The 16,149-nt window shown below is 40.9% G+C and overlaps 1 protein-coding gene across 2 annotated transcripts in view; it reads right to left on the reverse strand.

Annotated features, from left to right (window-relative positions):
- Positions 1-16,149, reverse strand: part of SHROOM2 (shroom family member 2) — a 128,593-nt gene that overhangs the window by 46,194 nt on the left and 66,250 nt on the right. Inside the window, exons 1-2 of one of the 2 annotated variants that reach the window (XM_040582777.1) lie at positions 3,963-4,078; positions 1,551-1,682 (exon numbers count right to left, since the gene is read on the reverse strand). In XM_040582777.1, the coding sequence (XP_040438711.1) occupies positions 1,551-1,682; positions 3,963-4,063 (233 nt within the window). In that variant the 5' untranslated portion in view covers positions 4,064-4,078. Of the gene's footprint in view, positions 1-1,550; positions 1,683-3,962; positions 4,079-16,149 lie in introns of those variants that run through there. The other variant, XM_040582776.1, reaches the window with a different exon arrangement.

Raw genomic sequence — 16,149 nt, forward strand, 5'->3', positions numbered from 1 at the left:
CCAAAGCTCATTTCAAACTGGCCTTGAAACAAATTGGTGTTTTTTTTCCTTCTTTAAAGAATTGTGATTTGCCCAGCTCCTATCAAATCACACTTTGACACGTGTCTTGTAGTATTTCACTTTCACCAGGTACAAGGACAACCAACAGGAAAAGCATGAAGCATATATCAATTTAGAGCTCAGTCAGAAGACTCAGTAGACAGAAAGTAGAAACACTTGAGTTAGCATTGCAGCCAGGAAATCTATAAAGTTTTTAGAAATTTCTCAGTTTTGCTTCTATGTACGAAGACTTCTATTGCCTTCAAATCTACCAATCTAATTCAGCATATCTACATGAAATTTAAATACAAACTCTCTAAATCAGTGTAAACCAGCAGCAATTCTAATCGAGGATTTGAGAAACAGAATAAGCTAAAACTTCTGCTAATGAAGTACTACAAAATGCATTTAAAAAACCCCTCTGTCTAAACGTTAACAGTCATGCTTTATTCAAGGGCAGACAGCAAGTTATTTTAAAATCAGTAGGGAGCTTCCAATGAAAACAAACCAATACAAAAAGATTGTAAAAATGACATGAAAAACAAAAGAAACTCCTAAAGTATGAATGTTCTTCTAACTACCACAATAAATTAACATCAAGAAGTAATGATGGAGAATGTATAGCAGTAAGTACAGAAAACACAAGCCTACTTTCCAAACTGGGATTGTGTACCAGACTAATTTTCTTTAATGCTCAGGGTAACTATGGTCCAATGGGAACCAAGACGAAAAAAAGCAACACAAATAAACAACAAAAAACACCAAACAAAAAAAACCAAACTCATGAAAATGCTGAAGAATGCCACATACAAGCAGGAAACAAGAACCTGTAATCAGACACAAACAGGCACTACCTAAAAGTTTTAAGTTTCACTACTAAAACTGCATGGGTGCCAACATTTTTCCCCTGGTGTTGAAACAGACCTAACAAATACTAAGATGCTTTAAACAGGGACTGAAAATCATTGGTCTTATTACCTCTCTACACAAGCAAGAGCACAGCTGTAGGGAAGATCAGATTACAGAAAGACAGTTTAAGGTATTACTGGTTTTATTAGTTAAAGTCCAACAGCTAAACATTCTACACCCTTCCTTTAGGAAAAGTATTTTTAATAGTCTGAAACAGTATTTTTCAATTTCTTTTTCCTTTACTATTTCATTTTAATTATGTTAATGTCGACTGTTTCCTTTCACTTATAAAGGTTTAGGATTTTACCAGGGGACACTGAAAAAAAATACAGAGCAAGAAACATAACCTTCTGACTGCCTTTAAAGCTAGTTTCTTACCTTTCAATCACACGCACATATCACATACTGTTTCTGAAATCCACTCATCCATATGCCAAACTTCCCATGTCCCCCTCTTCAAACACTGAAAGGACAGGCAATACTAAAGACATATAATACAACAATTCTGCACTTGTGGTTTTACAAAACACTTGACAACATGACCTACAGTGTTACTGTCTTGCTGTTTGAGCTTAATGAGCATAACTTAAGCAGAGACTCACCTTGCATGATAGCGCGAGTGCCAGGAAGTGCAGGCACTGGATGAGGAAAGGTGTGACGTGGCTGTCTCAGGTTGACTTTCTGTAAATTTGGTTGCATGCCAGGAGTGAGGCCTGCAGGCTAGGTCATTTCTTCTGAAAAAGAAAGGTAAGAGTGTACTAGTTTAATGCAAACAGTTCATTAAGGTGATATGCAGCAAAAAATCTACCAGGGTCATAGTCAAATATTATACAGGTAGGTCAGAGGCATAATGAATTTAAATGACAGCAAATGAAACTACTTTCTAACATGCATGCCAGTTTGAAAAGACACTCGCATTTCTTTAAAATGCTCAAGATGCAGTGAAACGCCAATACTCTCTCTCCAAGGTCTGTGCTTGGGTGTTTTAGGTTTTAAAAACATTGTAGTTATTTTGGGGGTGAGGTAGTTTTTATGAGGGGCAGAGACAGGCAAACACATTTTAAAGAACCTGACAAATATCTAGAGCTTTAATAGTTAAAGCTAATACTGAGAGTTATGACTTCTACATGATAACAGTACAGTAAGGCTTTGGCAAGATTTTATTGTAAGTAGGTGCTTATGGGAAGAGTTAATGACAGGAAGGAATAAAGCCACGTACATTGTTTTGTACAAGTTAGTAAGAGTGATATAACTATTAATCATAACTCCAGCGAAGTTCTGCTTCAGCTCTTAGAATGTTTGGCACCCCAGGTATGCAAAGTGTATTGAGGTTTTTTTTTTTTCTTTTTTTTTTTTTTTTTAAAGAATACACCTAAAAATTATCCTAGCAATTCATCTCAGTCCCCAAATACCTACTTAGATATCATCTGCAAATGTATATGGTCATTACACCTCATGTAACTGAAGAGATCCACTCTAAGAAGTAAAAGAGTAAATTTAGGTTTTTTTTTTAAAAAAAGTAAAGTTAGAGCTTTGTACTTCACAAACCTTTCTGCAAAACCTTTCTACACTCCTCTGCCCTTTCCTTCTGCTCAAGAGTTAGTAACAACAGCTTGCACTTCCTTCCAAGGACTTTCTGTTTGTAACACCTCTTGGCATGGCATGCATGAAGTGCATTCTCCCCCAAGGTTAAACAAGCCTTCTGAGTGGAATTTAGCCACTTTGGTTTCAGCAAGCAGATGCTGAGCATAGGCCATTTGTCCAGACCCTCTCAGTCACCTGGGGAACAAAGCAGGAACTTCTTAAAAGGTAATTCATCCTGCCCTTCTCTTTGGCTCATCCTAGAGGAAGTGCAATTTAAAATTTAGACAAGGTATAAGGTGAGAAAAATCCAGTCCTTCCAAGTCACAGTCTAAAACAAAGGATAGGACCTTAGCTCTTGAGGTTTCTTTTAAATGCACTTATGTATTTCACTTATACTTCTATAAAGTTTATTACTGCAAGGTTAAGCAATTTGTCTGTTATAAAAATAATTTTCTAAGCTGAGAAAGTGTTCCCAATTTTCAATGTCTACTCTAAAGGCAGTCCTAAATTTTTTTTACTCACTTCCCCTTTTTATAAACTGGGGTTATCAGACAGCCACTGGATTTAGAGAACAAAACCTCATTATAAATCCAGTGTATTCCAAACAGGTTAAATTTGAGTACATGGCTTTTTGCAGTATATTCAGGAAGATCTGATGAATTCAGTCATTAATTGTCTTTCCAAACTCTGCATGCAGGATTAAAAAAGGAAAATAATTCTACAGGGAAGCTGTAATTTCACGAAGAAGTGGAGCATCATTACTGTCACAAAAAAAAAAGAAGTAATTGTTTCCATAAACAAAACCCTACTCTTCCCAGCATGACAAAAGAGAAAACAGTTAAGCAAAGCATCACTATGTTCTCCTTTCATGGTAGGATATGAAATTCACAGTGAGTGGAGAAGCCCTAATACTTTCAGTGCAAACAAGTGCAAAAGATTCTGCTCAGCCATGCGATGATGGGCTCCAGACAGACAGTCCTTGTGTATTCCAAGGGCTCCAGGCCTGTGTTCAGGTATGGAAAAGAAAAGAAAAGAAAAGAAAAAAAGGGAAAAAAATTTTCAAAAATCATTCCACTGTTCAGCTGTACAGAACATCGAAGGATTTTTTCCGCCCACAGCTCACCTCTAACGGTACTGATACCGGCTCAGCAAACCACATGTTACCTATTTAGGGAAGTTCAATAGACCTCCCAGGCATCAATTCAGCAAAAACGTTCACCTAGTATGAGACAATTACTTTTCTATGATGCATCACTAAGGAAACACAAGACTAGAAAACTAACACAATACAAGCAATGCTTGGTGTGTAAGGAAATGAAGGGTGGGAAGAGGGCTTCTGCGACAGTTTGCTACGGGCTTGACAAATGGTAGGAAGAATCCAATCAGTGGGAAGGAACACATGGGATGCACTTGTAGAGTCAGTACTGTACCTCATGGAACTTCTCAAGATCTTCATAAGGTAGTTTCTTGCTACATGAACATCGTTTTCAGATGGCATTTTCTGTTCTACAATATCCACCACTGCTTTCATCTTCCTGAGCAGCCAAGCAAGGGGAGGAACAGACTGGGCTGAGTTGTGACATGAGGCAAGTGAAGTGGACAAGAACTTGCAAGTTCTATTTCATTTTTTTGTATTTGTGGACACATATTTTTGAGAGGTGGTTTGTGGTTAATTTTGTTGTTTTTTTTTTAAAGACATAATAGTCTGAGCAGCCCAAAAATACTGGTGGGAAACCTAAAAGGTGGAATCATGTAAACACCTGCTTTCACTGAAGTCCATAACATGACTAAAAATTAATTTATTGTGCATAGCCAACAATGCTTTCTGCTGCATTCTCACCATTTAGTTACACTTACTATGTCCTCCATTTCAAGAAACAATTTTTTCTAATAAGTGGAGCACAGCGTGAATATTGATCCCAAAGCTCGGCACATATAGGTAGAAGGACTGGACAGAAAAGATTAAAAGACCCAAAAGAGGAATACTCTGCGGGCAACTTAAGATGCTGGAAGCTGAGCATTTGTATTCTAACGTAATACCTCTGTATTAATTCTGAGTGACAGAATGAGATCATCTGAACCTACAACCCAGAAAACCTCCAGCATTAATGAAAGCATTAATAAAAGCATTTCACTGAGTGTCTTTCTACCAGTGCTTTTAAAAAGCTGCTGGAAGGAAAATGCTGATAAGCTTTGAAGATATGATACAAAGAGAATAAAACAATTTCTATTGACTATAAGCAATCCCTTAGATAGTAGTCTCAATGACATGTGTGTGCAAATACTTTAACAATAGAACAACATTTCCAATCCAGTTTTTCAGTATAAATCTGTCCTTTTATAGTTATTACTTGGAAGTCATTAAGAAAGACATTCTGAATTTCACAGGCTATAGAGTTCAGATAGTGGTTTAGATTGCTGCAGCAATACTCAGGAGGTTGACTGGATATAGAGGAAAATAAAACAAAAAAAAAACCACCCCAAAAAAACCACAATCAAAGAGAAAAAATGTATTTCTTTGACCAAGGGAGAAAAACAATGAAACTGGGCAAGCAGATTTATCTGTAAACAACAACAAAGGTCAGAAAAATACCTTAAAAATGAAAAGTAGAGAGCAAATTGAATAAAGTAACGGAACTAACTCAGCATACAACAGTGTCAATGAGTATGAGCCATTTCCTCTGCTTTCAGGCTCATTCTGAATTCTTGTAGGTACCACTCAGATATACGACCTGCAGATACAACAGATCCAGATACAACAGACATGGGTATTCATTCCCCCCGCCGCCCAAGATAATTTGTGTCATTCTCATCTACCAAAGAGCACCCTTGCTGTAACCCTATCATACAGACTTTTCTATTTGGAGTCCCAAAGCTAAAGGAGGACAGGCAGTTCCAGGGACCTGTGTCCAGGTGGAAAGCAATTGCTAGGTTTTATCTGGCTGTTAATGTTCCATTCCAGCCCTCTGCTGAACCAACAGACGGAAGGCCCGACTGCTGGCTCACACCTAAGCAGTGTAAGGCTGCAAGTCTCTCACTGCAAGCAGCGGCAGCTACACACGACACAGGCTGTATGGTATTTCTGAAACAGAAAACTGGCTTTGCATCCCTCTCACCCATCTCATTACTGGCCCTGTAGCTCAAAGGAGTTTTTTTAATACCACCAGTGGTGACATACCCACACACAGACACACTGATCCACCTCAAGTACAAGGTAACAAACAGTTCCTACAGGGATTCTTCAGGTAAAACCTTGGAAATGTGAAATGAACAGTCATCCTAATGGGACATTTTAACCGGGACTGCCCAGCCATTTCCCTCTTTAAAGGCTGTCTTCTGTTACTTCACGTCCTTATGTCGCTCGAAATTTACCGAGCTGCACGATTACTTTCCAGCTGAAATCTAAATAGTTCCTCAAAATGGCTGAGCTCGCCTTGAGGGGGAGGGGGGAAACTCCTTCCCGTTCGCCACAAGCCGCGCACGGCCGGGCTCCACCTGCGCTGACACAGGCAGCACGCAGCAGCCATGACGAGCGGCGAACGCCGCCCCCCCGCTCTCCGCGGCACCGGCACCGGCGGGAAGGGGACTGGGCGCGAGGCGTGCCCGCCACTGCAGCCCGCGCCGCCAGCGCCCCCTGCCGGCTGCGGGCAGCGCCGCGCCACGGCCCGCCGCAAGCGCAATGCTGCCTACTGTTCGGCGGCGGCAGGAAATAAACCCCGGGCTTGGACGAGAATTCCCAAGTTTCCCAGTTTAAAAGGAAGGCGTCGTCAGTGGCCTCAGTCAGAACTGAGCTGTACCCACAAAGAACTATCACACAGTCAGGACCAACCCTCCGGGTTACCACTGTTGTAGTGATTATTCATATTAAGGATTAAAAAATATGTATTTACTCAGTTTTTAGTCCCTTTAGTTCCTACAGAACATTTTTATTCCCAAAGCTGCAAACCACTGTTTCACAGCACAGCCCACGTGTTTCAAGGTACAACTTCCCTGCAAGCCCCAGATCTGGGACCCAGTCAATGTAGTTTAACTGGATGGCAGCTATCAAAACAAAATTCCTCTCCGTTCACCAAGATGCAACTCAAGACTTCAGTGGTGAGGTAAAGCCTCTCCCCGGCACTTTGCTTTTAAAATAGCCCAAGTTCACATTTTCACAGTTGCAGGAGGAGGTCCAAACTACTTACAGCTATTTTAAACCTTGCCTATAACCAGGAATTTGTCCCAGTTCCCCAGTGTAAGGTAAATGGCTACCAAATCGCCCTGCCTGCACGCCATGGATATGCAGAAAGGCTGCGGCACAGAGATAAAATGGAAACCTACATGTGCTTAAAGGTCAAATGCACAATTCATTGGCATCCTTAAAACAAGCATGCTCGGCCACTGCATGTACTGAATGGTACGGCTCACAAGGTGCCCTCGGATTGTTTCCAAAGTCAAATAAACCAAATCATGGCACAGGTGTTTGTCCTACAGGAAAAAAAAATAATCCTGTCAGACATCATTAAGTGGCCAGTTATAAATAGTGTTGCCCTGTTGCCCCATACCAGTCATGCAAGTTGACTAGGAGTTATCTTTGGGATCTCCTCAGCAAGCCACTCATCCATGGTTTTTCAGACCATGTAGAGAAAATTTCAAGAATTTGTAGTGACAGCACAGGTGCCCTTGCTTGACCCCTTATAAATCCCAAACGGCTTCATAGTTCCCAGCTTTCGCACCTCACCCCCTTTAAAATAACACTAGGCCAGACATACTAACACTTCATTAATGAAATTTTTATAAATCTGTATGTGTTGGGGGGAAAAAAGTCCTTCCAAGCCATGTGTCTCTGTTGTTTTTTTTTTTAGTTCACCAATCTTGTGCTCTATGAATTAAACTATGCTAGAAGACTGACATATAGTGCAATTAAATGGGTATGCAAACAGGCACTGTAAATAAAGCACTTAATTTGTGAAAAACATTATTTGGATTTTTTTAGTCTTCTGAATCCTTGGCAGAAATAAAAAGGAGGCTGAAAACCACCATGAAGCTGCAGCTACCCACAGAGGCCTCAAATAAGAAGAAATTAACAATGTCACCATTTTTCATTCCAAAAATAGTTCAACGTATTTTCCCCTGCAGACTGTGAAGGCCTCAACCAACTGCCTAACCTGGGAGCTCAAAATTAGAACAGAATGATTTTTTTTTCTAAAAAATGAAAAAGATAAAATTGCTATCTGAACAAATCAAGTATTGTTTCGGAATAAGCACTTATTTGGTGAAAATTTCTTCCTTCTTTGTTCCTGCCCTCCCCTCAAATACACAAACAACATTCCTTTCTACAGAGTACTGAGGGAGTCATCGCCCTCCACAAAGAGATTTTCTCTCTCAGGCAACTATATTTGTAGAATTCAAATTACTTCATGTTATGTTAGTCACCTGGCAAATCTATCTGACAGGGTCATCTGACAGGTAAAATTTGGCAACAGACTAAGGTCCAGTGGCAAAACTATATAGGGAATGTGAACAGCTTCTTGTATCACTCTTAGTAACTCAATACATCCATGAGTTATCCTAATCTACGCTCAAACAGTTGTTACCAATGCTATAAGGAAGCTTTAGGTTAAGTGCAATACCATCCCCTCCCTCCTTTCCCCTTGCCATTTTCTGTGTTGTCCTGCCTCTTGACTTACCTGTCTATATCTCTGGATGTGACAGAAAACCAAGCAATGGGTAAAAGTGATATTAAAAGGAAGACAAAGAATCCAAAACTTGAGATTGAACGCTTTTCCTGAACAGTTACTCTCCCACTGTATTTCTTCCTTGTTTGTTTGAAAAAGGAGAAAGGGAGGGGGGTGGCATGTATGTGCAAAGGAACATGAGAAGGAAGAACACAGAAAGCCTCCTGAAAATTTTCATGCAACAATTCCATATTAAAGGACCCCCTCCTCTCAACATAATTTGAAGTAAGCCTTCACTCTGTCATTCATAACCAGTAAGGATGAATCAAAAAAGTTGTATATATACGCACACCCCTCTCATATACACATGTATTTTTATGTATAGATATACACATATGATATCTACATATACATGTATCCATACGTATAAGCAAAGTCACTTTTTAGGCTTTTCAAAATATGCCCACAACTTCTCTGTCCAGATGGATGGTTTGGTACTTCAACCACCAGGTTTTGGTCTTCCCAATACACCAAAGCCCTGCTAAAACCTGACCCACTGTCCAGTTCTGAATTCATCTCCCTGCTTCTTTCTAGAACATCACAGTCTGAAGCGCTTTGTTCCCTTTTTGTAAGGTTGTCCTACTGCCTTTCACTCAGATTCTGCCTTGGATGCCTCAACTTCCTGCTGTCCTGAGGCTAGACAGCAGCAATTTAAATGCTTTTTCTAAAGTATGCTCTATGCCAGTATTCAGACTGTCTATCCAGGACAGCCTTAATGTCCTTTCAAAAAGGGTCAGTAAATTTAGGCTTTGTTTGGGTGAGCCATACAGTGACTGCACAAACCCTGCTCAAAAGCTAACAGGGGGGCCTTCCCAGCTGAGGCAGAAACACCGGGACTTAAAATTTTGAGTTACGTGTGTGGGGACCTTCACACCCTTGCTTTTATAGAGATTAAACCAAAAATGTGTGAAAAATGTGTGTTCATGGTGAGCAATAAACCTGAAAAATTACTGGTAAATATCATCATGGTAGGTATTTTAAGGCAATGCCTTTTACATATGCAGATCTATAGTGAACTTTATAAGAACAACAGACACCATCTCCTTGCTTCCACGCTTACTCCCTGAATCAAAAAGAAAAGCTTGAATAGAGTTTTATACTGAGGAAAATTTGTTGAAGATTTTTGTATTGGGTATCTGCTGAAAATTAAATAGAAATACTTTCACATCATAATTGATCAAACACTGCTTATATGAGATTTAAAAAACTAGTATACCAGCTCAATAGCCTAGGAAAGTGAATTTAAGGTGAAGCTCCTAGGATCAGAAACAATCAGCAGCAACGTTATTGTTAGTTTGCCAGTTGTGCACTGTTTTCCAAAACAAACACAGGAGGGTCGAGATACACAAATTCAAATCACTACTGGCAACACACAGCCACACCAGAGTTTTTGTTTCAAGACTCGTCTTCTCTCCATTAACAGCAGCACATACCCTATCTGTTTGTCAGAACCACCTCTCCTTGCATATTAGCATCTATTCTTTTGGGAAAATCCCCTGTGACATACTTCACTGGAATGGGATGAACCAATGATGAAAACTAATCAGTTCAGTATATGAAAAAACTCTTCTCTGACCCCAGACAGCTGAGCCCTGCTGCCTTACATCCCTCTGTTCAGCGACAGCTGGATCAGCCACAGGCAAAAAACCCAGGCATCCAAGACTCTGCACATAACATACACAGACACACAAACTACAGAAAATGAACAGTTGAGAGAAGAACAGTTGGTAGTCTCAAGCAACACTGAAACCCATTTATAGAAATTAAAGAATAAAATTTTCAAGCAAATAAAGTCATTAGCAGCCTTGTCATCCTAAGACAAATCTATGACTGACTGCCCCTAGAATAATCAACTCTTTTCAAAGTTTAAATGATTTTGATGATCAGGAAAAAACTACATGAAGATTGGGCTCCTAATCAACTTCACTATTTGTTAAGTTAGAGTGATTCACAAACTATTATCTTTTCTGGTTAAAATGTATCGAAAACACATCAGTTGAAGAAAACTGTATCTTAATTAAGGAAAGTTGTTAACAACTGAGTAACCATGAAATGATGAACCAGCTGGTCTAACGGCAGCCCACCCAATTCCTAATCCCCAGCAAATACAGAAGCTCCTTGCAACAAGTTTTCATGTCTTCACCTTCTGGACTGGAAGCTCTTGGCTCAGCTCAGCCATCTTCCTGCAGGGAGTCACCAGCACAATTCCTCCTGGAGGCCCATCGCCGCCTTTGTCTTCAGATTCTCTTCTCTCTCCAGCCCCCATCCCATACTTATCTGGGGTTGGTTATTCTCACCATCCCCTCCTGAAGGACATGGCAAGCTTGCACTCCCTTTGCGGGACAGTTCCTACACAGTCTTTTCCACCTGTGTCGCTGGCAGCCAGACAAGCTTTTTTTGTCTGGATCTACTGTAGTGTCAGAAGGAAAGTTGCAATGATAGAAGATGGTGCTGTACGCACTTAATAATTAAGTTAAAACATGTAGGAAAACACTGAATATGTATTAAATCCAGTGTATCTGGCTAGTGGATTAGACTAGGTTTAAAAGCTCTATCAATGACTTGTAAGAATCATTTAATGGTTTAGATAAACAGCCTTCACAATCTGTTTAGTTTAGGGACAACCTGCAAGCCTGAATTCAAATTAGGCTTCAGAGCTGAACCTTCTAAAACCTACCAATTTCAACAGATCTACATGCAACCCCCCCACATTATCTATGAGCTAGGAATAATCAACAGAGTATGCCTAAAAAAATACAACCCCACACTGCGTGAGGATGTGTATTGACTGACCTTCAACATGAATGAAGAAAACACAGGAAGATAAGGATCTGCCTTTCGTTCCATCAGAATTCACAGGACATTACAGAAGTACATAGGCAAGATCACAAAAAAAAGTACTCTTCTCAAAAAGAAATCTCAGATTCTTTCAGCTCCCTCTACTCCAGTCCACCAGCTCCCAGTTTACTCCTGACATGCCCTGTGCTGGCAATTAAGCTTCCTCCAGCCTGTAGACCTTAAAAGCGGTATCTTGAGCTCCATAAACATCCTGCTTTCAACACCTCTGGATTCACAATACCGTAACTATAAATTTCCATGCATAAAAATTAAACCCAGTACCTGTCGTTCCTTGAGGTGGGAACTATTCATCCAGCTTCAGAAACAGACACTATGTTAACACATAGAGGATGCAGGGCTACCAGTCCCTAACAACAAACCATCTTATTCCCTATCTAAAACCAGTGCAAACTGGCCGCAAACAGCTTCTGTTTTCTTCAAGGAATGATTACTATCACCTCTCGTCCAGTCTGAAGCTGTAATACCGAGATCAGCACTGCACTAAAAAGGAGGTATGGACAACCTGATTTACAAGACCAACAGCGTCATACCAGTGAACTCAGTTTCCCGTTTCTTGAATTTCTGCATCAGTACTCTATCTCAACCCTCCAACTGTTTCTACATCAGAGGAACAGTCAAATTCTGGCTTTCCCATTTCCTGAAACCTTTAAGTGCTGTATCGCATTTTCTTCCCCAAATACAGCAGCAGAAGTGACTTGGGTTCAGCAAGACCTAAGAGTAGGAATACTGAAAATACCACCAGCCAACAGGACCAGTAAGAGAATTCATACAGAATGACAAACTCATGGGCCAATTTAGACTTCTTACCCAAAAGCCTTTCCTAAACCTCTGTTGAAACTGTGCTGGTGTGGTGGCACAGAAATACACAGGATAATGCAACCCTGGCGATACATGATGTGATAAAATTGTTCACAAAAAGGCACGGCTAGAGCAGATGCACTGCAAGAATGGTATTTAATCAAATACGTATTTAGAACAAAACCACAGGTCTCCATTACCAATGATATAGTCCTTTTTGGGCAGAAAAAACAGTGTACTAGGAAGCAGAACCAACTCAACAGGCCCACATGAAGTCTTTTTGCTCATCAATTTAAGAGCTTGCACTCGTTAAGCATTCAAATACTGCTTCTCAGCCTATTCTCACAACACTTGGGATTGTCAAGTAATCTTCTGAGTAAGTACTGGCCATTTCACACAGCATCCAGAACCCATTTATTCCAGCTTAGCCATAACAGAGAAAACATGACTGCAATACTATAAAAAAAAAAGACAGTATTTTCCACATTAATAAAGAACTGAATAAGCTTTTTATGCAGAAACTTTCCCTCAAGGCATCTTGGTCTCAGAAGGACAACAGAGATTTAAAAGGAAAAAATGCTCTGTTAAAAAAAAAAAGTAAAAATTTACACTGAATGTGACATTTGGAGATAGCTATGCAACTGTAAATCACTCTGTGATATATGGCACTGTTTTTAAAAAGGGTTTTTATTTTCATAACAACTGTTTTCAGATTAAAACAGACATTAGAGTTTTTGCACATCACAGAGCTCATAATTTGGGCATGAAATCTCAGCTGCCTTAACGTGCTAGAAGCCAAAGGCATAAGGTGGTTGCAGTTGCACAATCACCTTCTGAGGTAACCTCTCCCTCCTTACCTCCCAGGGGCAGCTTAAGCTTCAGGTGGAGAAGCTAATTGTTCAGTTCCAAGTTATATCCCCTTCTTAACATCCAACTGATGACTGCAGCTGTAACAGCACAATAACAAGAAGCAGTACAATTTGAAACATTTGTGTATTCATCTACAATTTCTCCACTGGTAAAGGGCAGCTATTTTTCAGCAACTTCTTGGAGCATGAGCTCCTCTCCTCCTATGCCTGTATTAATTAGGACCCAATCTCCTCCAACATTTTGTGTAGAGACTTCATTGAAGTAGAGGGGACCTGCATGGGTAGGTGTAATGTTGTCACCGCTGTCAGTGAGGGTTCTTACCAGCCTGTGGGGCTGCAGATCTGCACCTTACCCTGAGAAAGGCAAGGCCACCCCACTCTGACCCTGTGGGGAGATGGGGGCTTCAGTGAGCTAAATGAAAGAAGCTGGCTCCTCTTGCTGAGGCTGGCTCCACATACTGCTTCACCTGAAAGAAACAGAGCTGGACCCCAACTTCAATCCTCTGTGCGACAAGACAGTGCTGATAAGGACACAGTGGTTAAGCAAGACCATCCAGCTGATGGCCACAGAAGCAAGAATGGGTAAGAATGGGTGTCATCCAGAGACAGTGATACTCATTGCAGAGATTAGCAGCTGTGACTGGAGAGGATGGGTCCCTTTACTCTGCACAGGACACACAGCCTTGTCCTGTCTCCACCCTGCCCAAACCTTCCTCCCTCCATCACACACAGAGAAACAGAGAGGTATGTCTGAATCTTGAAAACAGAAGGCTTAATTTCTTCATTCCTCTCAATAACATGAGACTCTTCCAGAAATACAGACACAAACTATGACTGACAGTTCACGAAAAGGAAATGCAATGAATACAAGGATATCAGAACAGTGACACCTCTGCTGAAGACTCACCCATGACTGCCACCTGCCCCAGAGAAACAGCAGTTGACACTGACAAGTGGCTGTCCCCTGTGCCACCCCTGTGCCTCAGGCCCCAAGGCAGCAGCTCCCACAGCTCCTGGCCTGAACTGCTGGTTCAGGTGAAGTACCCACTCCAGTCCAACTACTATGTAAACACACTCAAGTCTTCAGTAAATTTATGCTGATCAAAAATTTAAAAAACCCTAACCCCCCTTAACCTAAGCTGCAACAGCACTGTTGCTCTTGATTTGGATACCCTGGGAACGCTATAGGCCTTATTTTGAGCCGATGTATGGCAGCCTTAAAACACTTAAAACCACTTAGAGCTGGAAGTTTAAAAGTGAGCAAACAATTCTGATTTCTGGGATTCCCAGAGCAGAGCTCATTTTGTTTAGTGGATAATCTTCTTGCAGGCTTTTAGGTTTATTTTGCAGAAACTGAATGTGCCAAGATATGCACCCAATTTAACATCATTAGACTTGAAAGCTGCGTTCAGTCACTTCACAGTGAAATAAAAGCTATTTTCCGAGCAAGATTGAAAACAGAATCACTTCACAGCAGTAACGCCACAAATCTTCAATAGATTATTCCTCTTCCAGCCCACCTCACACTACCCTTTCAGATCTCAAGTCCTTAGTCACCCTAATTATCACCAAGAATAAGTTTTACAACAAAGTCAATCTGGCAAAAATAAAACTAAAAAACCACAAGTTGAAACATGTGCTTGGATGCAAAGAAATGAAATCGGAAACTACCTCAACAATTTTCCAAGGCCAGATCAGTTACCATGGATGATGAAATAGAGGGAAAAAAGCTCTAACTAATATTCATAAATAGTTGCTCCTGCTGCTAGAGCTTGTAAGAGTTATAAAGCTGCTGGGGCTATCAGCATCCCTCTGAATAGTTTAATGCATGCACAATTACTACATAAACCAAGGTACAGATCCTGAGGCAAGATATCTACAGACAATCTCACAACAAATAACAATACTACGTCCACATGCAAGTTGTGCCTACATCACTATTTTTAAACCCAGAGCAATGAATATGGCTCTGTCTAACAGTGAATACTTGGCTGTTCGCATTATATGTTCCAGATTGAGTCTTCTTCAGCTGGAAAACAAAATCGGGTTGTAACACTGGTGTTAGGGTGGTATAGAGCTCCTCAGGGAAGTTTAAACAGCCTCAAAGAATAGAAAAGATGTCTTTCGTATAAAAAAAAAAATCACTGAAAGAGTCACACTGAACACTACATATGAGTTCCAAGTAACTAATGAAAGTCTAAGATTTATAGTTTTACTCAAAGTTCAGTGAGGTCAGCAAAAATGTGTGACATTTTAAGTGCCAATGCTCTGCTATGTATTATTATGCTTTAGTATAAACCTACAGTAACCCACAGAAATTGATCATAACTCTTCTGGGATCCTGCCCCACAAATACAATGGGAAGTTCCTATCTGAGCAGCTCATGCTGGAGGGCAGCTCCATTAGCCTCACTAGATTATGGATTTCTCTAATGGAGCTGGCTGCTCTGTCTGGCTGGTCACCACTAAGCAGATAGAGACAGAAACACAGCCTGAGCCCACGCTGCTCTGGCACCCCACCTTCACAGCATATGTTCTTGAAGAGCAGGAAGCAGTGACTGCCTGGCAGGGAGAAAAAAAATCCTACTGTTCTACTGTTCCCAATTTATTGTTTAAACACCGCCCCCCCCCCCCCAAACTGCATAAGACAAGTATATTTAAAAGATTGTCTCCCCCCGCCCCCCCAAGTTTTGCTCACTACTTCATAGATTTACAGCAATAAACAAACAATTTTGGTTTCACATGTTTATCAGCATACTTGTTTCCTCTTGCACTGTTCCGTAAAAATCCCCTTGCACCCTTGTGTAACCTCAGTTGGCAAACTGCTCACAGCGTAGGAAACTTTTTCCACTGAAATTTCTTTTCACACCAGTAAAAGCTCAAGACTGCAAAATTCTCAGGCCTTGACACTTCAAGTTTCACTAACAGACTGATGCTGCTACTCCACTTGTTCTAATGACATATACCGGGATAAAGAGACCAGCCCAAGAAAACCAGCTGCAGACCTCTTAAATTAAAAGTAGCAACGGTAAACCGCCCCAGCGCATGGCATTGCTGGCAGATGAGTGGTTTTGGTCAGCCACACAAAGTGTGCTGAACCCAGGTCTGTGTGAGAAACAGAGGGTAAACTGGCAAGCAACCACAGAATACTCCTCTCAAAGTCACCTCCCCTCTTCCACACCTGCCGACTCCGCTTCAACAATCCTATTATGAAATTTTAATCAGACACATTTGAGACAACCCGCACAGCTCCCTCCTGCCCTCCACGGACAAGTTAAAGATACAGAAAAGCCAAGAGAAAGGCACCGCCAAGCACTTGCTTATCCCAACGATAGGCCATGGATGGTGAGGAGCCGCTGGAGCGGGCACGCTGGA

This window comes from Falco naumanni, chromosome 2 (genome assembly GCF_017639655.2).
Source record: "Falco naumanni isolate bFalNau1 chromosome 2, bFalNau1.pat, whole genome shotgun sequence".
NCBI classification, from domain to species: Eukaryota; Metazoa; Chordata; class Aves; order Falconiformes; family Falconidae; genus Falco; species Falco naumanni.